The 26,393-nt window shown below is 35.4% G+C and overlaps 1 protein-coding gene across 1 annotated transcript; it reads right to left on the reverse strand.

Moving 5' to 3' along the window:
• Nucleotides 1-413: 413 nt before the first annotated feature.
• LOC144435371 (glutamate receptor ionotropic, NMDA 2A-like) lies at nt 414-21,091 on the reverse strand. Its single transcript, XM_078123967.1, has 9 exons — nt 20,726-21,091; nt 7,534-8,244; nt 5,774-6,000; nt 4,370-4,677; nt 2,914-3,039; nt 2,401-2,621; nt 1,742-1,902; nt 813-994; nt 414-472 (listed from the first exon to the last, which is right to left on the reverse strand). The coding sequence occupies exons 1-9, from the start codon at nt 21,089-21,091 to the stop codon at nt 414-416; spliced, it is 2,361 nt and encodes a 786-aa protein (XP_077980093.1).
• Nucleotides 21,092-26,393: the final 5,302 nt, after the last annotated feature.

The raw sequence follows: 26,393 nt of genomic DNA on the forward strand, positions 1-26,393 counted from the left end.
ACACGAAAGAAGGTGTCAGTATGCGTCTGTGTGTGTGTGTGTATGTGTCTATGTGTCTGTCTGTCTGTCTGTCTGTCTGTCTGTCTGTCTGTCTGGTTGCTGCTTACTTACCTTCCTATCTGTTCGTCCGTCCGTCGGTCCGTCCGTCAGTTCTTTCATTCATTCATCCATCCATCCACCCACCCACCCACCCATCCATCCATCAATCCATCCATCCATCCATCCCTCCCTCCCTCCCTCCCTCCCTCCATCCATCCAGCCATCCATCCAACCATCAAACCATCCATCCATCCAGCCATCATATATCTACCATACCGATACCAATTATAAAGTATCCCATTCCCTTCATTCATTCCCGTGCACCTGCTCAATATATATTAACAGAGGCTGGTAATAGCGACCTCTAACGGTGATCAAGCCGAGAAAAAGCGACATAGTTCAACACGTATAGGTTCTCCCGGTCCCTGTATACCTTATGCAGATAGCGCATATTTCAATTCATAAACCAAAAAAGCATTCAAATACGAATGGGAATAAGCCATTGCTATGTTTTAATACCTAAACTTGATAAGTACTTCTGACAGAATTTGTTCAAGGTGAGCATTATTTTACTATAGATATAGACAAACATTAGATATTATGAAATAAAAAACCCAAGCAAGCAACAAGCAAGCAAACAAACAAACAAACAAACAAACAAACAAACAAACAAACCAAACAAACAAATAAACCAAAAAACAAACAAACAAACAAAAACGAGCCAAATCCAAGGTAATAAAATATAACGGTTACCACATAAAGTTTATATTTACCGTTTTCAGATAACTGTAACAAAGCCTTGTCTATTTTCTCTCTCCAAGGAGATCCTTTCGTGAATGCTATGGCGTACCCAGTCATGGCGAACGCACTATCTACAGTGACCAAATCACATTGTCTGTCACGACTTGCTAGGTACTCTGAGACCATCGTGTCATAAATAAAAACATCCAATTTCCTGAAATAAGAAGAAAACAAAGCATGGCACAATATGATTATAATCGTTACAATCACTTCATTATTTTGTCATTTTTCTTTGGTCTTTCTTCGAATTACTAATATCTGAATGCTGTTTATCTTTCAAAACAATTTTGTGGGGGAGGGATCTACCGTAAAATGATGGCGGATGCTGTCTACTGGTCGTACACAAAAGATGGTATTTATTTGTTGGAAACTATGCTGTGGTGGATTTGCTGGTACTGTTGTAACTAGCACCCTTACGTACGCACTACAGTGTCTTGTATACGTATACAGCGCGTTTTGTTGTAGAGTTATGAATACTGAAACGAGTGAAAAGAGTCAATCCTTGTTGAATTAATTACTTAGGAAAATACTATACTACTCTTGGAATGCTTCTCATTGACGACTTGATAAATGCGCTTTCATGTTCCCACTTCCCAATGATTTATCACTTTGTCGTCGAGGGCGCTCTTTGCGATGAAAATGTTCATTGTCGTCTCTACTTCTGTTTGAATGGGAAAGATGTGCATTAGCTTTATGTGTTCTACTAATGAAGAACTAAAAACGTGATTTGTGATATTCGTGCCGTTATATTCAGCTTTGTGAGCCTTGGATAACAAACGATACTCAAATCTGTAAAAGAATGAATCACGTGACTGTGCTGTTAACAATTTCAGATACACATTTTCAAGCAAAAAACGAAACAATAAAGTTGAATACTCTTTTCTGTCCCTTTAATACTTACCCGGAATCCAAATATTCAATCCCCTGTTCTGCAGTTTCAACAAGGTCGGCTTTCATATATGTATGCATTCTGGGATTGTGGGTTGCTATAAGACTCTCCGTGTTCGTAGAATTGACTGTCGCAAACTTTATTGGAGGATATGATGCCTGGGGATTTTGAATCTATGAATATAGACATGAAAGAAATTGTGATAAATCTATCTTAAAAAAGTAAAATAATTTTTGATCTAGGTGTATTGCAAAAAAAAAAACCAACAACATGACGCCAAATTTTCAAAAATACCGTCGCGTGCGCTCGGACGATGCTACGAAAACGAATCTTAGGTATTATTAATAATCTTTGTTAGTTCAAATACATTCGGAAAATTGTTCGATGAATGACGGTCGCCACAGGAGCAGCGCCTTAGCATGCGCACCCCCGTGTTGAAGCAGCAGGAATAAATCGTATACCCTGATTTATTCGGCAGGGTCAAAAAGGAGCATCCATCCTTCTAACATACTGATTAAATTTAGTAACATTCCCTATAGTGATAGAGGGACTGTGTTTTAATCAAACTCGATCAGCCGACGATTTAGTTGGCGCAGACTTGGCGCATAATAACACATACTGAATATTTGAGAAGATCCAATACCCTAGCATTTTACCATGTTAATAATTACCTTTGGATCCATAAAACCTGTGATTGGTAACTTTTTCTCCACTTTAATCATATGTGCCGTGAGATTGGCTGTGTAGAGTGCGATAAAGACGAGTGAATAAAATGCCCAGACGGTACCCATAAACTTGCCGGAGAAACTTTTAGGTACTCGATGTGGCAGAGAGTTATTGAACGTCAGTGCCCAAGTCATCCATATGGAGTCTCCTACAGTAAAATGTGACCCTGCACGGAAATATGACAGGTATGAAAACATATTGGATAAAAATAATCGTATCATTCATTGAGTGAGTGAGTGAGTGAGTGAGTGAGTGAATGGAATTAATTGTCCAAAGTCAACGATTCCTTGTCTGAGCACATTCCAACTCGGAATTACCGTATTATTCAGAGCGGCCCGAATAGTCTTCTGCAATATATGTACATCGCATACTGCAAATTCAAGAGGTTGACGTACTCACGACTAAGCCCATCCCCTGCCCCCCCCGCCCCCCAAGAAAAAAAAACCATGTTATTTTACCTCTTGGTCGTGCAACACTCATTGCATAGCCTGTAGGACTGTACCATTCAAAGAAGAAAACGATAAGACTTGTAGTGATAAGGGCAACGCATAGAGCCATGATCCATACCATGAAATCAAATGGATCTATGTGAGAAATAGAAAAGATATGCTAGAGTAGATAACATATTCATCATTACATTTTTAAAGGGTGGAAGGCGTATGTTTACTAATATCGTTATATAATTTACATAAATAATACATTTATTAATTCATTACATTATTTCCTAAGAGATTTCGGTTTTAAAGACATACTTCGAAACCATACCTGGACCTCCACTGGTATACTCGACATTTCGGTCAAAGGTGGCCATTTGAAATACATCAATCCATGGGGGTGGGGTGGGGGGATGGGGGTGGGGGGTTGGGGTGGGGTGATGGTAATGGAGGGGCAGCCTTAATTATAAATAAAAAATGCCTAACAAACAAGTCAACAACAGGAAAATTATATTATATCAGTCACAATTTACATGACAGACAGGCAAAGCAGTTATCAAACATCACATCAATATTCGCAATACTATTACAGTATGATTTTCCCTATGTATTAAGGATGCAATGCAACCGGAACGTTTTTAAAACTGTTTTGTTAGACATAATCACTTAATAACTCATAATATCATAAAATCTCAATCACCTGTTTGTAAACATATAAGTTTTGTGTAGTACACATAGCATGATGAAATATAGCAAATCAAATTGATTTTTGGATCCGTAACCAAAAAATAGTGTCACTATGAATCACGTTACTACTTCACTATCTATAGATAACATACATCTCTAATTAACATGTACAGTTATTTTTAGTTATTGGTATTTGGTCAATTTTCAGTGAATATATTGTTCGTTGTCTGGTCGAAAATATAAAAAAGTACAGCTAGTACAGGATTGATAGTCACTCAGTTATAAATGATTAATGAGAATGATAGCTCAAGTCCTTATTTGTCAACACTTCGATTCTATCGGTTTTAATAACCCCCGCCCAGCATAACCAGATATAAACGCTAGAGGGCGTTAATTGTAAATCATATATATACAGCTGCTACAGGACAGTCCCGATATAATTATGAAACAAGGAAGTATACGAGGTGTACCCGCAGGCATCTTTAAAGATTATTAGTACAATGATTTCACGCTTAATTTGAAATCATGAAAGAAAACTCATGAATCAATATATTTTGCTCGCTTGATAATGGGCGACTCACAATCATAACACTACCTAAAAATACTCTCAACGACTAGCGGTGATCATGACCAATTTGAAATTGAAATTGAAATTTGCAAACATCCGGAGGTAACGCTGTTTTCCATTTCCGTTTGTTAATTGTATTTCGAAAACTTTTGACGTCAAATTAAGTACACAATTACAGTTAGTTTTTTTTTTATGTTTCAATGTAAATTATTAATCATAGCATACCCCATACGGCTTTAGGGGGTGTGTTGCCCCGAGATTGTTCAACAATCACAGTTACGCCACTTGTCATGAATGGTACGGAGAAATCAAGTACTTTTTGTCTCTGCGATGATAGCTTCAAACCCCCTACCATGGAGTCAGCTCTCCCATACACCAAATCGCCAACCACGCCATTCCATTGTTCACTCTCAAGATATCGTCCGTAATGTTTCCTGACGTAAAGGTCGAATTCGAAGCCACCATCAACTTTACGACTGAGCTCTTTTAGTAGGTCCATGGCATAACCTCCACAACATTTTTCAACATAGTCCCTGTAAAAAAATAAGAAGTTGATAAGACTCGAGCTCTGGGCAACCCAATTCTTATATCTCGGACCAGACCCTGGTTTGAAAACAAAGCTCGTGTGATGATGAATTCACTTTAATGCATCTCCGCTAAAATTATTCGTTCCAACTAGCAAATTACAGTGATCTTTAAAAAATGAACCCAATTCGGTGTTTCTTATATTAACCGTATTGCAATATAAATATGAAGATTTTGTCAATATCATTTTCAAAGCCCTTTCTATGCTTAAACCCCATTTTTAGCCGCAGTTTGCATGTAGTTGTGAAACAAACTTTAATATGTATTACAGTTGTCTTTCTATGTCTAATGCTTTGCACATGTTAAAGCAAACCAGGATGTCGGCATGAATAAATATCACGGCATGTTTGTTTTATCTAGCCATTTAACAAATGTATTTAGTTTCCGATAAGGTAATACTTCACTTCCAGATAGACCAATGACATTGAATGTTCACTCTCACTGTGATATATGTTATGACAAAAGATAAGCAAAATATGTTGATTTGAAAAGGAGAGAATATATATAATTATAGAATGTATATCACCTGAAACAGCATTGGCAACAATCTTACTAACATTGATACATATTCTTTGCTCTAAATTTATGTTATTTGATTGTACACGTACACACAATGGCGAGGCATCGACCCACTAACGTACCACATCATGGAAATGTAGCAATGTTATACTGTAAGTAAAATTACAAAACCTGCGAAACCTGAAACAAAAGGTCGACTGGTTCGACAATAATCTTACTATAAACATTGTTCTTTTTTCATCTCGGCTAACACAAATCTTATCAATAGAAATATTTGTTGAGCTATAGACGATAAAGTGTAAACACTGGCACTGCTGATAAGAATTTAGTTTATCAAGACGATAGAATGTAGCAGTGTCAGTAAGATTTTTGCTTAGCCAAACGACCTGTAGTATGTTTCATGTTTCGTAATTTTAATTGTAATGTAAATAAAAGTAAAAGATCTTTGTTGGGACAGACGAAGCTCTGTTTCAGGTCACATGGTATTCATTGTTACATGTTTTTCACAACCACGAAAATACTTACGCATCAGAGGTGTTCGCAATTCTACAGACCATACCAGTAGTACATTTTTCATATGAATATTCAGCTGCATCTATAATATTGACAAATGGCACTTCCTCCACAGTGACCACCTTAAGACGTTCTTTAAGATCTGAGCCTGGACCGCTCATCCTTTGTTGACTTCTCGCTGAATGTCCTAACCATGTAATACTTTCAAGTTCTAATGTATTGTTTTGCCATACACCGACCTGTCGGAAACCAATTACTAAAGTGTATTTTGAATTGTAGGCAATGTGATAGATACGATTCAATCAATCAATCAATCAATCAATCAATCAATCAATCAATCAATCAATCAATCAATCAATCAATCAATCAATCAATCAATCAATCAATCAATCAATCAATCAATCAATCAATCAATCAATCAATCAATCAATCAATCAATTAATCAATCAATCAATCAATCAATCAATCAATCAAACAAACAGTCAGTCAGTCAGTCAGTCAGTCAATCAATCAATCAATCAATCAATCAATCAATCTATCAATCAATCAAACAGTCAGTCATTCAGTCAGTCAATCAGTCAGTCAGTCAGTCAATAAATCAGTCAGTCAGTTAGTCAGTCAATCAATCAATCAATCAATCAATCAATCAATCAATCAATCAATCAATCAATCAATCAATCAATCAATCAATCAATCAATCAATCAATCAATCACCCACCCACCCACTCACTCACTCACTCACTCACTCACTCACTCACTCACTCACTCACTCACTCACTCACTCACTCACTCACTCACTCACTCACTCACTCACTCACTCACTCACTCACTCACTCACTCACTCACTCACTCACTCACTCACTCACTCACTCACTCACTCCCTCACTCAATCACTCACTCACTCACTCACTCACTCACTCACTCACTCACCTAAGTTAGTCATTCGGCCTTACTTTTTAACTAAAGTGGTTAAAGTGAACCTCATTATATTCAAAACAACAAGTTGATTAGGCAGAAACTGTAACAATCAATAAGTAAATCTGTAGAAGTCGGAGACAATCTGATTGATTGAGAAAAAAACTTGTAGAATTTGAGGAAGGTCTTGCTAGAAGCCAGTTTAAGTACATGACTTTAATATCAGTGATTAATATATAAGAGTTTAATATTGGCAAATAGGTATGTAGTCACTCGTACAACCTTTATTAGTACTGACCGGAGATTGCATTGATTCATTTCAAGTTATGCAGTATATTACTTCAGACAATCTCTATTTTAAGTGTCTCGTAAATAAGAATGTAGGTCTAACAAGGATACCCTGTTTAATTTGAAATCACTATCTTAAACCTCCTTCAGACGGAGTGATATCAATGGAGTAAACTCTAAAACTTCGTCTATAAGGATGCACATGGCTTCAATAAATTATTGACTATACGGTTGTGTGCAGATACACAACTCAGTAACTACTTACACTTAAGCTGATATATTGAACAACTTAGACTTTGGAATTAGCAATACTTTTGACACTCTAGATGGAATGATAGGAATAACCTATCAAGACATTCTAAAACAAACAGAAAAACAAACAAACTAACAAACAAAAACCACAACAACCAGTTAACCAACCAACCAACCAACCAACCAACCAACCAACCAACTAACCAACCAGCCAACTAACCAACCAGCCAACCAACCAACCAACCAACCAACCAACCAGCCAGCTAGCCAAACATACCACCACCACCACCACCACCACCACCACCACTCATGCTTACCTGTTTAAAATAGCCGTTCTCATGGGTGTTGATAACTACTATCTCTGGCGTCAGTAGATAACCATTTTCACCAAACTCAGAAAATATATCTTGAGGCTGATAATTAAGACAGGTCTCAGAATGCCATTTTACTTCCTCTATAGTATTGCTTTCACATCCTGGAGGTCCAAGAAACAGTGGTTTACAACCCAAATTTGAATAGCTGACGATAGCCTCAAGATAGGACGACAAAGCATCATCAATTCTTTCTTTCAATCCATATTTCAAATCCCTGTGTTTGAGACCTATAAGACCAGTTGGAAATTCATCTGGAATATGTTTTCCAGTCAGGGAATCCATCACTGACCCAGCAACAATCCACACAAAACCTTTGCGCAAAATATTACATTCTCTGGCGGTTAACAAAATTTCCTTAGCTTCTGCAAGTGATGCGTATATCACGAAAATCGAATAGTAACTATCACTAAGATCCATTATGTCAACTTTGATATCGGTATTGAAGTCCAAGGTTTTTACTGATATTTTTTTCCAGGAAGTCTTCTCTTGGATCAAGTATTCCATTTGGGTTGCGAAGTTTAAAGAAACGGGGTCGCTGCCGGTAATCACGGTTGCGTGGTTCCAACCGAAATGGTCGAGAAGTTTAAGCATTGAATGACCAATGTCTTCTGGCGATGCTTGTATATGGAAGATGGATGTGTTGGTTCCTGTGCTCTGTGGAAGTAGAGACAGAACATTATCATAAATAATAGTAGATGGTTATGATGAAGATGTAATCAATAGTTTCTATATCATATTGATATATATAATTTTTATTTCTTATCCTCTGATGCCGAATCGCTCTATGTCATTATATTCTCCCCGATCAGAAAAAAAAGTTCACTTTTAAGGTAAAAGCCACTCAAGGAAAAAAAGTCGTTACGTAACATTGGGGTCCGGAAAGCCATTTCATGATTTCACTTCACACGAATTTCGCATTATTGCGAACCTGTTCAAACATCAAACTCAATCTTCCTTTCATTTTTAATATTCTAGCAGCGGTCCATTGTTGCCTCATGGACTCAGTACACATCATATTTATCAAATAAATAATAATTTTTTATTACTATTTATCTGAAGGCTTGAAAAACAGCCTGACTATACAATTAAGACTAGCACAACTACTATGAGTATCAGACTAATAACCAGGGTTCATTGCGTCAATGAACAACCGTGAACGATAGGTTGTGCTAGAAAATGCACTTATATGTGTTGTCGACTGTTTCTAAACAAAAACAATATATTCGTCTTAAAGTTGCTTTAGTATACTTGGTAATTTTTCCCTCAGAGTTAGTATAAAAAAATAAGTTATTGCAATCTTGCACTGCAGCCTACAATTGATTTTGGCGCCATTCTATGTATTAACAGTGAAGGTACAGTTACAATTTAGACAACATATTGAAACCGTTTTACATGCGCTATCGGGCAATGTCGTCATTTTGCTGCTCCCAGACTGCTAATATTCCCGACCAAGATTTGAATGAGACCCTCGCCTTCGTACTATCCGTCATCCAGTTTAGGTCATGACGGAAAAAAAACATTTGCCTTGGGCAATCAAATAACATTGTCTTAACCACATTATGTGTTATTGTAAAACATGAACGCTTAGCTTTGTGTGGCCCAGGTCACACAAAATATGTCAATGTAGTAATGTCAAAACATGAAGTAATTGATCCCGACCTCGCTTGCATCCTTAATTTTTACATAGTATAAGTATAAAGTCGATGTTTTATAGTCTTCTTATATTGCATCAATTTGAACTGTCTGAAATAGTGTAATGTTATCATAGACTATATGGTGTAAATGATTGTTTATCCTAAAGTCATCACTCAGTTAGGGGACAGTTATCTTCATCAAAAGAGAAGCCAGATAATCATCGCCATCGGGTGTATACAACTTAAATGAGATGAATGTATTTGTAAAGTAAACATAATTTTTATTTAGGACATACTACGTGCGATTATTAATCTGCTGAACGTGATCGAGTTATTGATTCAGATAGTGCGAACAATACAAACGCAGGGGAGCGAACGAGTATATGTGAATATTACAATTCGCTACTTCCTTTTCACTTCTCTGAAATTGCACATGTTGCCATATTTTGCGGTTTTCTGTTTGGAGACTGTGGAGGTGGGAGGGGCTTCAATGTTAATATTTTTCTGTAAGCTAGATATCTGTTAATAAGCTATAGGCGTATTATAGAGTGCTTGTGAACTTTGTAAGCACACAGAAGATAAAGCCATAATTAGCTCTCCAAATTAGTGCGACGTTAGTATCTGAAACAAGTCCCTTAGTATGTTTGCTACTTCAATATACCTGCAGTTAACCGTTCGAGCCTAATAACGTGTAATTGTGATTAATTGAGATGTGAACGCAAACCCAGTAATTACAATACTAAAGAGACACGTACAGACTTTATTTCCATCAAATGTTCATGGACTCGGATCAGTACCTTTGGCCTGTTTTGAGGTCGGATGCATTATGTGGCATGTTATTTCCTTGCTATGAGTCGAGTCTCTACTGAAGCCAATCACTAATAAAGACCACTTTATGATGGTGAAAACTGTAGTCTCAAATTGCCTTTCAAACTCCGACGGAATAAGTATTGCCTTTAAACTCTGCCAGAGTAAGCGCTCTCTCTTTCTCCCTTCCTCTCCTACCCCCACTCCCCCTCTCCCTCTCTCGCCCTCGAGCCAATCTGTCTATCTGTCTATCTTATATGTCTATCTTATATATCTTATATACATGTATCTTATATATATATATATATATATATATATATATATATATATATATATATATACCCCACTCCCCCTCTCTCGCCCTCGAGCCAATCTGTCTATCTGTCTATCTTATATGTCTATCTTATATATCTTATATACATGTATCTTATATATATATATACATATATATATTCATTCGTTGGTTCGTTCATTCGTCCGTCTGTCTGTCTGTCTGTCTGTCTGTCTGTATGTCTGTCTGTCTGTCTGTCTGTCTGTCTGTCTGTCTGTCTGTCTGTCTGCCTGCCTGCCTACCGACCTGCCTGTCTGTCTGTTTGTCTGTCTGTATCTGTCTCTGTCTATATATGCCTCATTCTCTCGTGTGAAAACAGGATAACTATTGATAAAACAACTATTATATTTCCTAATTGTAATGTAAGGTCGCATTCAGGGGTACTTGTTTCTCTGATGCTGGAAAGTATAATGTTCACCACATCTAGTATGAACAGTATTATAACGTGATCTTAAATGACAACGTAAATTGTGTTTCTGAGCAAGGTTTACAAAATATTATGTGATCCATCTTTGAACTTTGAACTATTCACATATCTGTATATATATATATATATATATATATATATATATATATATATATATATATATATATATATATATATATATATATATATATATATATATATATATATATATATATATATTTCACTACTTGTAGTGTCAATTACAGTCGCAGACATCTGGCCGTGGACGAACGGAACCTGTTACAGACAGGAAAAGTACTAAAGAAACGAATTGGATTTAACATCTGGCACAGTGCTAGCATGGTTGAACAGCAGAGACTTGTATTACATTTCACGGTATGATAAAAACAGTTTTAATCCTCTTTGCATGTACATGAATTGCCAGGGGAACAAATTTGTTTTGTGAATGTGAACTAGTATGTTAAGAGGCCACACAACTGTTCTTATCAAATATGATGATATGTAATACTTGTCTCTCTGTGATTTCTAGCATGCTGTGCCAAGAGTTATTAATACCATTGGATCTGTTTACTTTCTCCGTTTTTAACAGGTTCCGTTCGTCTCCGGTCTGATGTCGGCGATTGCATACTGAGTACATTGAAGACACTTTTTTTCTGTTTACAACAGAGTGACAATTTATTGTATACAACTATAATTGCAATTGTCTTGAGGGTATGACAAACCATGATATCGGTGATTTGTACATCAAGATACTCCATTTTCGCATTTCATTGAAATAATAGCTTTGTACTTTTTCACCAATCGTATAATTACCATTCAAAGATTCTGCAAAAAGAATTGAAATTACAATCTAGTGTCATCAATCAAATAGGCAATATCCCTCGGTACTTTCTGAACCTTTGTTCACGATTCAGGTAATGAAGTGAATATGTGATTGATTACGATTGTGAAAGCAATCATAATAATAATATGAAATTTTGTGATGAGTCTATGAGGTCGAAGATTTATATGGGACAGGTTTTGAGGACTGGGCATCGTCTTTGCTTCTTTATTTTGATTAATATATGTAGTGTTCAGGTGCATTTTGTAAGTTATACTACATTTTTTCTTAGCAGTACGAGCACTAAAATTTTAGCAATTTGTGCAAATGTATTATTCATCTCTACAATTTCCTCATTCAAATTAAGTCTACAATAGCTGTAACAGAAAATGGAGACAATATTTAATAGTTGATATTTCGGTTAACCAAGGGACATACTATTTATTTTTTTCTGAAATATATTTGATTCACTTATAAGTTGTAAACATTTTAAGTTTAGTCGTATACAATAAAATACTTACATGCTTTAACTTGATAAAATAAATCATATTTGGTTCGAATCCAGCCGCCCTTTTTTAAAACAACAATCGTATCCATGGTAATTGTTCGACATTTCACAAATTGGTATAACGAAAACACCTGCAAATGTTTATCTGATACAGGAAGTGTATTTATAGATTGTACAGTGATTTGCAGTATCATTTCTTTATCTATTAAACATGTATCTAAATTTCTTCGACACATTGACACAGTTATTATCGCTGCATTTTATAATGTTCAAAAAAATCCACCTGTCTGCAAGCAATCAACTTCTTTTAGCATGATAACGATATCGATATAGGCAAATAAAAATATATACAGAAATTTCATTATTAATATTTCGATTAACCAAGGGACATATTATAATTACATTCATAGTTTGATGAATACATCCGCTGATAATGTGACAAAGACGTTTAGGATATATTGCCATCTTAATAGAGCGCTTTATTACACTATCAACGGATCAACAGTGTTTATTCAACTGTCCTTGAACTAACCACAATGTGCTTTTCTACGCACCACGTTAAAATAAGCCAAACTTTCTAATGCACTGACTCATGAACTTTGATATCAGGCCAGGTGCAGTTATAACATTTGGTTCTTCATCGATCAATTAATAATTCAACATAATTTCAAAAACAATATGATGGTTTAAAGAGAGAGAGAGAGAGAGAGAGAGAGAGAGAGAGAGAGAGAGAGAGAGAGAGAGAGAGAGAGAGAGAGAGAGAGAGAGAGAGAGAGAGAGAGAGAGAGAGACAATCAGACAGACAGACAGACAGACAGACAGACAGACAGACAGACAGACAGAGAGACAGACAGACACAGAGAGTGTATGTATGTATGTATGTATGTATGTATGTATGTATGTATGTATGTATGTATGTATGTATGTATGTGTCTGTGTCTGTGTATCTACGTGTGGAGTTATACATGCATGTGTTTCAGAATTTCTCGATGTTGTCCTCCTTGATAATTAACCGCACCAGCTCTAATTGCATGACAATTAGATTGAAATTACAAATCAAAATTTACGACATACTTAATTTCAAATGATCAGCACTCGAGGGCAATGACTCCTGCTATATGACTAATATGATGCAATCATGTAATTCGTATTGATACGTCAAATTGCTTTAATCAATGTAGAAATGAAGCTATGTAATGAACATTTGTTACGTAATGTACTAAAGTTGCATGTATGCTTCTAGTATCTTCTTTACTTATCATGAGCATTCTTTGACAATTATCTGACGTGTTTGTGCGTGCGTGCGTGCGTGTGTGTGTGTATGTATGTATGTATGTATGTATGTATGTATGTATGTATGTATGTATGTATGTATGTGTGTGTGTGTGTGTGTGTATGTATGTATGTATGTATGTATGTATGTATGTATGTGTGTGTGTGTGTGTGTGTGTGTGTGTATGTATGTATGTATGTATGTATGTATGTATGTATGTGTGTGTTTGTTTGAACGTACGTACGTACGTACGTATTGTTTTCGGCTTTTATTCGGATTTTTAACAAAGGAGCCAAAGCTATGCAAGTTTAGGCATATTTGAGGAGTAACATCTCAAATTATCGCTTGGAAGGAATGTTTTTTATTCAGCACTATTAAATTGTCATAAAAAGTTGCCTTCCAGCCCTTTCCCCAAAACACCCATAAAACCATTTTTTTGGGGTTGTCTTTATTTGATGTCTTCGTGATGGAACTGTTTTCATTCAACCTTGCTATCTGAAAGTGTATGATATGCAGTTTCGTGGTTTATGCGTGGTTTGGCCAACAAAGCTAGCGAACACTGTTCTGGAACGGCCTGTTCTTACACATGCGATAATAATCAAACATACAGTGCTAATTATAAGCCCAGCTGTGGACATGGACACACAGACTGACAGCCAGACAGGCCGACAGGCCGACATACATACATACATACATACATACATACATACATACATACATACATACATACATACATACATACATACGTACATACATACATACATATTAAATACATATATACATAGACAGAAAGACAGACAGACAGACAGACAGACGGATAGACAGACGGTCAAACACACACAACATAACGTAACATTCCCTACGGACGGTAACTGTTTCTAGTTAGCACGTTTTCATGAATCGTCTTTGTAATCACATGACTTGTATGGTTTGAAGGATGCCAAATCATTCACGGAAATGACACAGCCTTCGAAATTGAACATAATTGCACAGGTAATTGAAAGAATTATTAGCTGATTCGACTGACATAATTTTGCTGAGATTAAGTGACGCTGCATTTACATCCATTTTACTGGTATAGATTACTTTCTAGTATTAAAAACACTTTTGTAATGCGAGCATTGAAGTAGTTGTGGTAGAATGAAACCTGCATTGGCAGCAACTGGGACATTTAGTTTCATCAAGCAAGCACAGATACATTCTCAAAAATTGTTCCGTTAATAATTATTAAAGACATTACAACTGTTCATCGATTTTACCACATGTAGTCCAGGTTAAGTTTTAACTTCATCAGTTTGTACCATGTTAGTTTGACTTGCCGCAGTACTTTTATATGGTACAATTCATTAAATATTTCGAAGCACAAGCTAGGTCAAACTGTCTGTGATAGCGATCGCTACGTGTTCTTTCGTGGCTTTTACGTGAATGATTACGCTATAAGTATACATTCAACGTCTTCTAGTCGATCGACTGCCAATTTGATTTTATGATCCGTACCTTAAAATATAATATCATTACATTTTGTTGCCATGGTATCAGTAAAGCTAGACACATGTTTTACCTACAGATGAAATTCATGGTCTACATTATTTAATAATACCTAACAAACAAACTTTAACAAATTTAAACAAACTTAAACAACTGATCCAGTGCTGTAATACGCATTGTGCAGAGTGTGGATGCGAAACAACACGTGTGAACACTTTGCATTAGCAAGTGCATGAAAGGGAAAAATGGACTTTAATCGGGTCATTATATTGCAGATCAGAATTGATTAGAGAGTTTTCATTGTAACATATTTAGGATACTAATGCAGTAAATTAATATATTGAAGTTATATCAATCATTGCTGAGCAGAAATAATCGAAATTACGATGTTATATACCGTCCATGGGCAGTCACGACTGAATGGGTTTTAAAGTTTTGCAGATTTAAAGAAATGCTTTTACTAGACCACTGGTAGAGTTGAAAAAGTAGATGAATTTTCAGTCAAAGATTTATCCCAACATGTATTTGCTAGTAATCGAGTCTTCACTCAATTGCGCAAAAGAACACCTCATACATTCAAGCTCAGATACAAAGATAGACACATATGCTCCCAAAACAGACATATAATATAGTCCCACATACTGACAGACAGTTATATATTAAACACCACACGTGTATACACATATGTATGTGTATTACGATAACAGTAAAGTATTTATGGGCAAGACATTTCATTCAGACTTCGCTGAGCTGCTTCAGCCCAATCCATAATACTATTTATCAATTATGTGACCTATAAGTGATAATTAGTCTACTAATTATTTATTGAAGCAGCTGTTAGCACAGTAAAGTCTGAGCGTAACGTCTCGGCCAAAGTCACTTCTCTATTTATCGAGAATATTCAAACAAAACTGCTTATGATATATATATATATATATATATATATATATATATATATATATATATATATATATATATATATATATATATATACACACATATATACATACATACATACATACATACATACATACATACATACATACATACATACATACATACATACATACATGCAATCACTTTCTGTGTGGTAACAGGGCAGTGACCGACAACTGTAATTCATTTAAAGAAATAATATACAAAGTAATAAAGTGTTAGCAAGTGATCCTTACTGCGTGCCATCGTATTTCACATTACCTTCTTTTGAGACAAAATTATATTTACTTAACATCTTAACACAGCATAGCGCACTTAAATTGATTAAATGCAGTAGAGTGGCTGACTCAAACATTACATCAGATCACTCGTGTAGCTGGCACTCATGAGGTCAAACCAATAACTTTAATTGGTGTTAACCTAGTTAGCTAACCCTATTGGAAATTGGTCTTTATAAGAATGGTAAAAAGAGAAAGAAAATAACAACATCCGTACAACAGTCTATCATTTAATAATTTGATAACTATCTTCTAGTGTTAAATGTACAAAACGTAAAATAACGTGGTTGGTATTTGGAATAAAGTTTCCACATTAGCGATGTTTCGTTTCTTATATATGGATGATAAAGCAAAGTACCTACGAAAGTACGATTAATGTTTACGTTTACGATTAGATATACTTCTTCATTCTTTACGTGGAATGTGTAGAAACACAATATAGTGTTTAACGTTATCTAGTGAAACCAGATCGTCTCTGCAGCGCAATTAGGAATTTTCATTAAATCCAAACACACACTCTCTCTCTATAATGGTAGACAACACTAACTTACATTTGACATCCACTTTGTTCTGAGAAATGCATTGAATAATAGGAAAACGTAAACTCACGCAACCACTTTACAGTTTAATGCAGAGGATCAAAGCATTTTGCTGCTAGAAAGATTAAGAACGAATTTATCTTGAATCTTGTACATGTAGCGTTTTGGGTCATTCCTGAGAGATTTCACAGTTGAAATCGTTATCTGCTGGAATGTCAAATCACAATCCTTGTTAAGACGGTTAGATTTGTTGAACTGTTGTTACTAGAATACTGAGTAGTGCTATCAGAGATAATACAGCATATGTACATTCAGACAAAATAGCCATGTTCTATTTGAACTTTATCGTTTACGATTTATAACAGACATGATATTGGTTTTACATAATATTAGATATCACATTGCCATGTTGGTATTCTATGCACATCAAACATTAATTAGTAGTTACTGTTTGCTCATAACCATGGGCCACCACCTGTTCTAACACCATTCTATTTATATCGTATAGATAGATGGAAATATCAATCAGGCGAAATGTAATTACTATATAGATGTTTCATCTAACAAACATTGCTCTGTTACATTCCATGCAATATCAGAGTGTGGCGTTTCTTCTAAATGGAAGCAAATGTCAGCTCTACATTGATATTAACATTATCAAAGAAACCACTTTGACAGCTGTTCAAGTTATTATTATTTATTGTAGGTGGTACCACCTTGTGTTAACAACTCTCATCATTCCAGTTTATGTGATTGAAACCATGACTGGTACATGATAAATGCTTCTCAAGATGCATGATGCATGACTACGTGTATATATGTGATACTCATAGATTACTGCCAAGTTTATGATCTTTCATTAATTATTGATGACTTAATGCCTGGTGTAATATTGTGTTGTCAAAATCACGAACACGTAGATTTCTTTATTGACACGCTCAGCTTGTTGGTGATGTATCCTGCCCACCTACACTTTATTTCGAATTAGCAATACATGTATAAATGTTCGGATTCAGTCTGGATGAGGCAGTTTTGTAAGCCACACGCACACACGCACACACACACGTACGCACGTACGCATACACATGCGCGCACGTACGTATGCACGAACGAACGACCGCATACATACATACATACATACATACATACATACATACATACATACATACATACATACATATTCACACACTGATATGTGGACTCAACATGATTATAAAATCAGATTGTTCACACACAAAATAATAGAATAAGAAGGTGCCAGCAGAGTCGCAAGGACGTAGAGATTGTAACCAACTTAGTTCTATAAGAACAAGATGGTCGAATGAAAGAATGGTGCACACAATGTGCTTTCATGTTTTGACACCGTTTGTTTCTCTGATTGGATGATACTTATAGAATGTGGCGAGATTACTTTCAAGTTGATTGTGTCTTATATACGTGTCAACTTTCATATTCTCACTGAATGACAGAGTTGATTGCACATTGAATCTTTCGTCTGCTACTCTGCGGGGGGTTTGTGTGACAATGATGGCACTGATTGACTAAGTTAACATACAATTTTCTGTATATTTTGTAAACGATGGTCATGACAAGTTTAAGTTAGTTCTAAGGCAAGTCAACGTTATTAGCCCCATTCCATACACCCGAGAGGGGCTATAGGAATAATGAATGTCCTTCCGTTCGTCTATGCGTTAGGCACCAGTATCACAGAAGTCCTCAGCTCAAATCAACCAACCTTAAACACGATAGTTTTCACATTCACGTTACGTAATTTAGCAACATTGGCCATACATTTATTCATCACAAATATTGCCATTTTCGACCATAACTTAAGAAGATTAATATACGGCAATACAATTTGAATGTCTAAAATCATGTCATACATATTCAACATTAAATAACAAATTAGGCAATATCTTTGAAAGCATTAAACTGAAAAATTCACCGACTTTATAGTTTCTTACATCTTCAAGGGTCAATTTGAAATTTCACAATGACACTGGAAGTTTTGTATATAATCATTGTCACTATTCAAATGTTGTCAGAGGCAAGTTTTATTATAAGCCACTTTTGAACCTCATGTGCAAGATCATGGGCAATTAAATCTATATATCATGTTGAAGTTGTGTGCAAATAGACAACATTCGAGTGTATACACCCAACCTTTTAGAGATTAGCTTACTGTTTAGAAAACCAATATTTGAGTGTGACCACAGAAGATGAGCTAAATGTGAACAGCTTTTCATGTATGAGGTACCAATGTCCATATTTTCAGAGAAAAGCTGTCCAGTCAGGCCGACATTCTCATATACTTTATATGACTTTTCTCTCACTTCATGCTATGAGTAGACATTTCATATGATGTTATGCACATGTGGCTTGGCAAGCAGTTGTGGGTCCATATTGTACGTAACTATTAACATCATATTAGTTTTGGGGTGTATGTCTCCGAACGAAGAAGACTTGTTATTTGTACAATGCATGCTAGGCCGTTCATTGGTAATTGTGTTGAATTAGCACTGTTTCTTTATAAGTTAGAGCATCTCATGTCAGACTTACAAGTTATACTGGAAATTAATATTCTAAAGGTAAAGTATGTCCTTTTTTGCACGTTCCATTCATCGATTGGTATTCAATAAAACGCACGATTAAGTTTTGAAGATTAAATAGTCATTTTCTATAAAACAAACTCATGCTTAGAGTACATTCCTAAGGGGATGTGTGTAATCACCTGCCTCATTACTGTCGAAGCTAAGAGAATCTTAAACAGGATAGAATACAACCTATTTAGTGCAAAGTACACCTTATTTTCCTAGAAATGTCAATTTGAGCAAACGTTCTGTTGTGCGTAACGCTTTTGTAGCCTTTATCTTTTAGTTTGTTTCTTGAGTTACATCTTCATTATTTATAATCAATAGCAATGAATCGATGTATGTATTTGATTGTAGAAGTTACCCACTTGAAAGGAAAACACTGTAAAGATCTAGAATGGAGGTAATTACTATTGTGTTAAACGGAGTAGAGATAACCGTAAAACATTTTGTGACGAAATTTCAAAGAATTTACGATTTTACTTTTAGACAAAATGACAGAGTGATACCCGACACTTTAAAGTTAAATACTTACTGGAACAAAAACAAACTGTTCCGTAATTGAGACAGTGAACACTAACACACAATATAAACAAGTATTTGAATACTGAAGATGCTCTTAACAACACCAGAATATATGTCCGGCGTTCTTTCTTTTCCACAAAGTTTTGGTTGACATCGAGGCTAAGCGAATGAAATTCTACGACAGTGCTTTGTAAAGCGGTTATTAAATACATGATTTTAAAAGCTCATTTCTCACTTTTTATAAAGAAAACAGGATAAATTAATTAAAATATGTTTGAAACGGAAATGAACACACGGAGCATTTTTTCATAGTATAGAAGGACACGGTAGTGCGACTCAATGAATGAACTATTTTATTGTACGATCTGAGCCAAGGGTAAAAACTACGAGGAAAACATGTATGGGCAAAGATAAATCTGTTGTCATACATCAGCCTATACAACGTAAGACAATTCCTGCAAGTGACGACTGTGTCTAGGCATTTCTCAGTAACTATACGCACTAAAATATAAATCATGTGACTTTTTTTACCATCTCTTAAAATTAGACCTTAAGTTTATATGACATTATAATGCGTTTTATAAATACACTAAGAAAAGATGTGCATAATTAATAATGTAGTTATACCCAAGACTTATGCTCTGTAATCCACCACCTCGGTATTTAAAATTAGAGAAATGCGTAATAGTAGCGCTTTCTTGGAAATGTGAGATGGAATTTGTGTCTCCATTTTCTAGCACAATGCCACTCATGTAAGTATCACGGTTCTTGGTGAGCTTGCCTTTAACATCTGTGTCATCATTTCCATTGTTTACAGAAGATGGTGACTGTATATATCAGGTGATATTCCTAAAGGACTCGACGTCATGATTGTAATAACTCATGGCTATCTGTGTTCATAATTATTTTGAGTTTAGCATGACCGTGGTCATTTATTGTTTTCGATATTACAGTATTAAAATTAAAAAAATGCCTCACCTGTTGGGCCAGGTCTGATGTCACAGCTGTGATAATGGGGATCCCCAACTTCTCGGCAACCATGGCTACATACGCCGCGATCGGATATCGCAAAAACGTGTCGATGTTGTCAGGAGACACGGCGTAAATCAAACCTGATATCTCCTTGTCGCAAATTTCAGCTCTGAGATATTCGATGGTTTCGTACGGATTTCCCGCACCAACATTCAACCGTACTAAGTCTATTTGCACGTTGGAATGCGGTTTTCCTTGCAAATGAAGCCTTGGATGCGGACTTTGCGTTGGAGATAACACCAGGCCGATTTTGACAGCTTCGGAAGCCAGAAGAGGAATTGCGCGAAGTGCGAGTAGAAGAAACACCAGCATTGTCGATTGATCGAACATGTTGGGTGAATTCGTGATCTCTGATGTAACACATACGGTATCTCAATTTCATTGATTAAAAGCGTGGTAGTGTCTCAGTGTGGAGATCCTATAATGACAAACTGTCAGATGTCCCAACTTGCAATTACGATATGTATGACTAGTATAACAATAAATCGTCACGTCACACCCGCACAAATTCAATTGATTGGGTACGCTAGTATAATGATAGATATACTCGCTCCCTGCTACCGCTCAAGCAAGCTAATATAATGCAAACACGACACAGATGCTGGTCTGTAATTGTGTGGGTCAGTAATAGATTCAGTAATTTTACCTTATTACATGTAATGATACTTTAAATTGAGGTTACGGGTATAGTTGGATATTTTCAAATCGTAAATTGCTGATGAGTACTCTTAAAACAGACATATTTAAGAGGATAGGCCGGGAACATCTGTATATCTCAAATCTTATTGATTGTATTTTACTTTCACACTTAAATGATAATATAATTATATCTCACCCCTTGCCCTTTTAGGTCATGTGATATACATATGGTGATTTGAACAAATTCATAATCAAGCATTTATTTTACTCTATGCTGTAACAGATGGAAGATTCAAGATTTGCATTTTAACGGTCATCAGTAAAAGTGCAGTTGAACTTGCAGTCGGAGCTCACTCACCCAGAGCAATTACTAAAACACCATTACTTGAATGACGTATACTGTGTCAAATTAAACATATCTTATCCGGGGACGCTCGCACGTCAAATGAATTGCAATCTAAAAATGGCAGACATACGGTATATCATGCCACTTGAATTGAAAATGGAGTTACGTAACCTGCCAGACCATGGGAATACTACATCATAATATAAATTGTCCACACACTTTGAACCACAGAAGGTATTAATAAGAAATTCAATTTTATGTAACAGGTTTAAGGGAGCGTACGTTTTTATAGTGTCAATCACGTACAAAATGTCATGGGTCAATTCGCATGTTTCTTTAGACATCAGTTTTGTGACAGTTTAAGATTGATATATCGATTGTAATTAAATGTGAGACGTTTTTGTATAAAAGGTAATTAAATACGCAAAGTAAACTTTTTAGAAACCTGTCGAAAATGATGATGGGATCTCTTCGTATAATATTCATTAATTATAGTCAAAATGTAGGTTATTGATTACCTTTTTTGGAACTAGGTTTGCTTGATTGAATAGGGGAAATATTACTCATGCTCACGTCTTTAAAATTACACAAGTACACGTGTAGGAGGATGTCACTTCTCGTTCATACACACACATCTATATATGTCTGTCTGTCTGTCTGTCTGTCTGTCTGTCTGTCTGTCTGTCTGTCTGTCTGCCTGCCTGTCTCTCTCCCTCCCTCCCCCTCTCTCTGTGTCTGTCCGTCTGTCTGTCTGTCTGTCTGTCTGTCTGTCTGTATGTCTGTCTCTAGCTACTTCTCCCCCCTCCCTCTCTCTCTCGATGACATGACTGTAGCCGAGATAATTAATTCATTCCTGAACAGGAACAGTACCACTGTGAGATTAGTATCATCTGGATATCGTTCAATTCTTATTTTACGTCATTTACAAAATAAATGACACGAATCGTGATGATATATTGAAAACCTATTCAAAAGAAACTGTTTATGAACATTAGAAATTAGTGACATATACTAGAAAGCTATCTAAACTGCCTTTTTTAAACAAAAATATTTTAAAAAACCCTAAAATTTAGATTGATATCATAATAGCGGCTTCTTTGTATTTGTAGCTTATCAATAAACAATCCTGTAAGGTATCACAAGTAATGATTTAATAAGTATTCACCCAAGAGTAATTATGAATGAAATTATCAATCTTATTACATGTCCAATTCAGTTCAGGTAGTAATTAACTACACTGTATGATACAGGATATGGTGTAATTACAAACTTAAGGTATATGGTTCTTGGACCACCCTGATTGAATGGACATTTGAGGGTTATCAAGTAATGCTTCCTTGAAATGACCTATTTCATGATTAGGCGTACAATTTACCTATATATTAATATATTAAATATATATATATATATATATATATATATATATATATATATATATATATATATATATATATATATATATATATATATATATATATATATATAAATATATGGATGCTTATAGTTTCGTGTACTAGCTATGAAAAAATTCTAGTAAAGGGAGATTTCACATGTTTATCCACACACTTCACGTGTGCCATTTGTATTATGTGGGATATTTTGTGGTTTGTCAATGACGTCCTACCTTTCTTTCTGTCTAATCGCGTAGTATCTGTTGCTGATTTTCTGTTACTGCTAACTGTATATGAAGCCAGTGATTAAATGTAGTATATTCAGTACATGACGGTTTGATATATTGCAGTAGTAGGGCGCCAGCAGTGTCAGATTACAGAAGAAATGAATATCAATATAAGTATTCTATGGGTTTCAAAGGTTACTACCAAAGTGCAATCGCCTGTATTTTTTGTGATCTTTGATATATAATGAAAATAATGCAAAAGAACATATACCAAGTCCATGTTCATAACTCAATACATTACAAAAAGATGCCCAAAGTGTGAAAAGTTTGTTATTGTACGTACAATAACAAACATTTTACACTTTGTTTAATGTTTTGCCGTTTATTGAGATGTGAACATGGACTTGGTATATGTTATTTCACATTATTTTTTCAAGTAGAAAAGCATAGTGAGGCTGTTTTATCAAATAAAAATCCAAAATAAATACCAAATTCTCATCCATATGGCCACTTTAAGCCTTTTTTTCTCTCAAGTTAGATTGAATTAATTATAGGCTTTCGCAAACTTCAAGGCTGAAGCTACTAATGAAAATGAAAACGTCACGTAATAAACACTTCTTTCGAATGATGATGGTTCGTTGATAATATGCTGCTATAAATTAAGTTTTCGTTGATCGTGTATTGTGTGACATATCTTATATCCGTAACAAATTCAATTATCGTAGATTGGTTCAAGTGGTCCATTCTGTAATTGAGTCCCCATTGTAATTGTTTTTTAATGTGCATACATATATTGCACACTAGTCTACAAAATGCAAGATCACATCAGCAACATCACGGTTTGATATTGATAGTGTTGGTTGAGTATGCTTACAATCAGTACTGTTTCCATTTTCAAACTGTTGGTTTTATCCCAAAACCAATTAAAAATTGATATACAATGTAATTAGGTATAATTTCCATACAATTTTCTTTGTCCATGCAAGAAAAGTAGAAGTGACCTAAGGGGCCTTGTCACTACAAGTCGCTAGACGAAAAGTGAAAAAGCCTTAGGTCACGAAAATTTTCCAACTGAATAAAGATAATTATTGGAAATAATTCAATAATAATGTATTAAAAATCGTGAAAAATAATATCTATATTAAAACGTTTTGACACATATTTCGAGCACAGTAGAACCAGTGACTGAGACACGGGTTGCGGTGATGTAGAACGACCAGGGTGTATAATTGACATTTTCAATGCAAAGGAAATAATGTGACTTGCACATACTTTAATACTTATTGTCTGGCTATGTGGGCACTAGTTGTCGTCCATTACCTCGAGGGCTGTTCATGTTATGTACCAAGTTTTTTCTCCAGGCTGAAAGCCATGGGATATAGTTGCTATATAACAGCACGAGGGGTAATTTTCCAATTCACGTGATCTCTCCATATAAAATCACCGTTACGACTTGTCTCTTGGTAAAGTAAAGGTGCACTTGGGAAAAATAAAAATAAACCCGAATATTGCCCTATGTATGCAAATTGAAGTGACTGTTGCCCACTACTACATGCACCTAACACGGTCTAAGCCAATCACTGAAGGCTGTATGCAAACTATGTGTTATAAAAAAAAATAGTATATGAAATATAGAACACAGATAACTACCGTGAACCATACTTTACATACTGTATGTGAATCTGAATGTGATTATACTTCCTGTGTTATGAAGTCCATTGACGTCTGAAGCCAACATACTTCCATTGATAATTTATTACTCTCATTAATGAAGATAATAAAATCGGGCTAAAATATAGATGAAAAGTAAGTATCGGACATAACGCTTCTAGCCTTGTGTTTTTTAATGAGCACGATTCATTACATCACTTCAAGTTGCTCATCATAAAGTAATTGTTGCCGGAAGGCAGACTATATTCATCGTAAATCTAAGTACCCGGAATTAGCCTAAATAATACGTAGTGTTGAACAGAAAGTATTTTGATAAAACTCCAAATTTAATATTGTAATATGATACAGATGAAATAACGAAACCTGAAACTAAAGTAGCCGTTAAATATTGTATTGTCGTCTGGTTTGAACAAACAGCTTGCCTTCGGTGCTACATTTTATCATCTGGCTCTGTCAACGAAATCTGACTAATGTAACATATAGCTACATGAATATAGTCACCTTGTTCGACACATATCTCTGTTGGTAGATTTATGTTGTGCCGAACGACCACATTTAGCACTATTGCTAAGATTTGTTGAGCAAGACGATAAAAAGTAGCAGTGTTCGTAAGATGTGTTGTCACGCTATAGCTAGAGGTCAAGATTCGTGATCCAGTGACAGGACGATTGTTAAGTATTAAAGCATATAAAACGTATAAACCATAACTGTCCACATGGTTGTATATTGCGTATATTCGCAAGTGGATACTCATTGTATATAGGTTGTCATTACATATAGCTTCGTGGGATATTAATTTATAGTATTATTATTATGTCGATATGGATATTGAAGAGTGTATAAGATGGCGAACATTGTGTAATAATCTAGTAATAAATATTTAATGATTTAGTGTCGATCAAAGAGGATACGCCGAATGCCATCATACACTCATCAACGTTTATTTTCATATCCTATCAATCCTATCCTGTACAGTAATGGAGTTATTTATCACTGTTTAGCTAAGTTTTTCGACTAATGCCACAAAATAAAAAAAAGTTACAACCCTTGCAGCAGTTACCTAGAGATGTATCTGAGCAGAATGTCGCTATATCAGTGGTGGACAATTCACACTGGCTTTGAAGGTGCCAAGAAGTCTTCCCCTTATCACACTTATATCAAAATGATATACATTGATAAAAATAATAGTGGATGCCTCTGATGTAGGTTCATGTCAGGATCTTATCAGTTTGTTTATGTCTGAGAAAGTTAGTCCTATTGCCATATACATATTGCTAACTTTCGCAGGCATCAGCAAACTGATAACATGATGTTGATAATCTACATTAGAGATATTCGTG

This window comes from Glandiceps talaboti, chromosome 5 (assembly GCF_964340395.1).
Source record: "Glandiceps talaboti chromosome 5, keGlaTala1.1, whole genome shotgun sequence".
Lineage (NCBI taxonomy): Eukaryota > Metazoa > Hemichordata > Enteropneusta > Spengelidae > Glandiceps > Glandiceps talaboti.

What these genes read in the sequence shown, in the direction of transcription:
- LOC144435371 (XM_078123967.1), bottom strand. Translation starts at nt 21,091, where the DNA reads ATGCTGGTGTTTCTTCTACTCGCACTTCGCGCAATTCCTCTTCTGGCT. An exon ending in ATTGCGAACACCTCTGATGC is followed by an intron (nt 4,678 to 5,773) that starts GTAAGTATTTTC and finishes ATTTTTTTACAG; the next exon opens with GGACTATGTTGAAAAATGTT. An exon ending in GAGTGTTGCACGACCAAGAG is followed by an intron (nt 2,622 to 2,913) that starts GTAAAATAACAT and finishes ATTTCCGTGCAG; the next exon opens with GGTCACATTTTACTGTAGGA.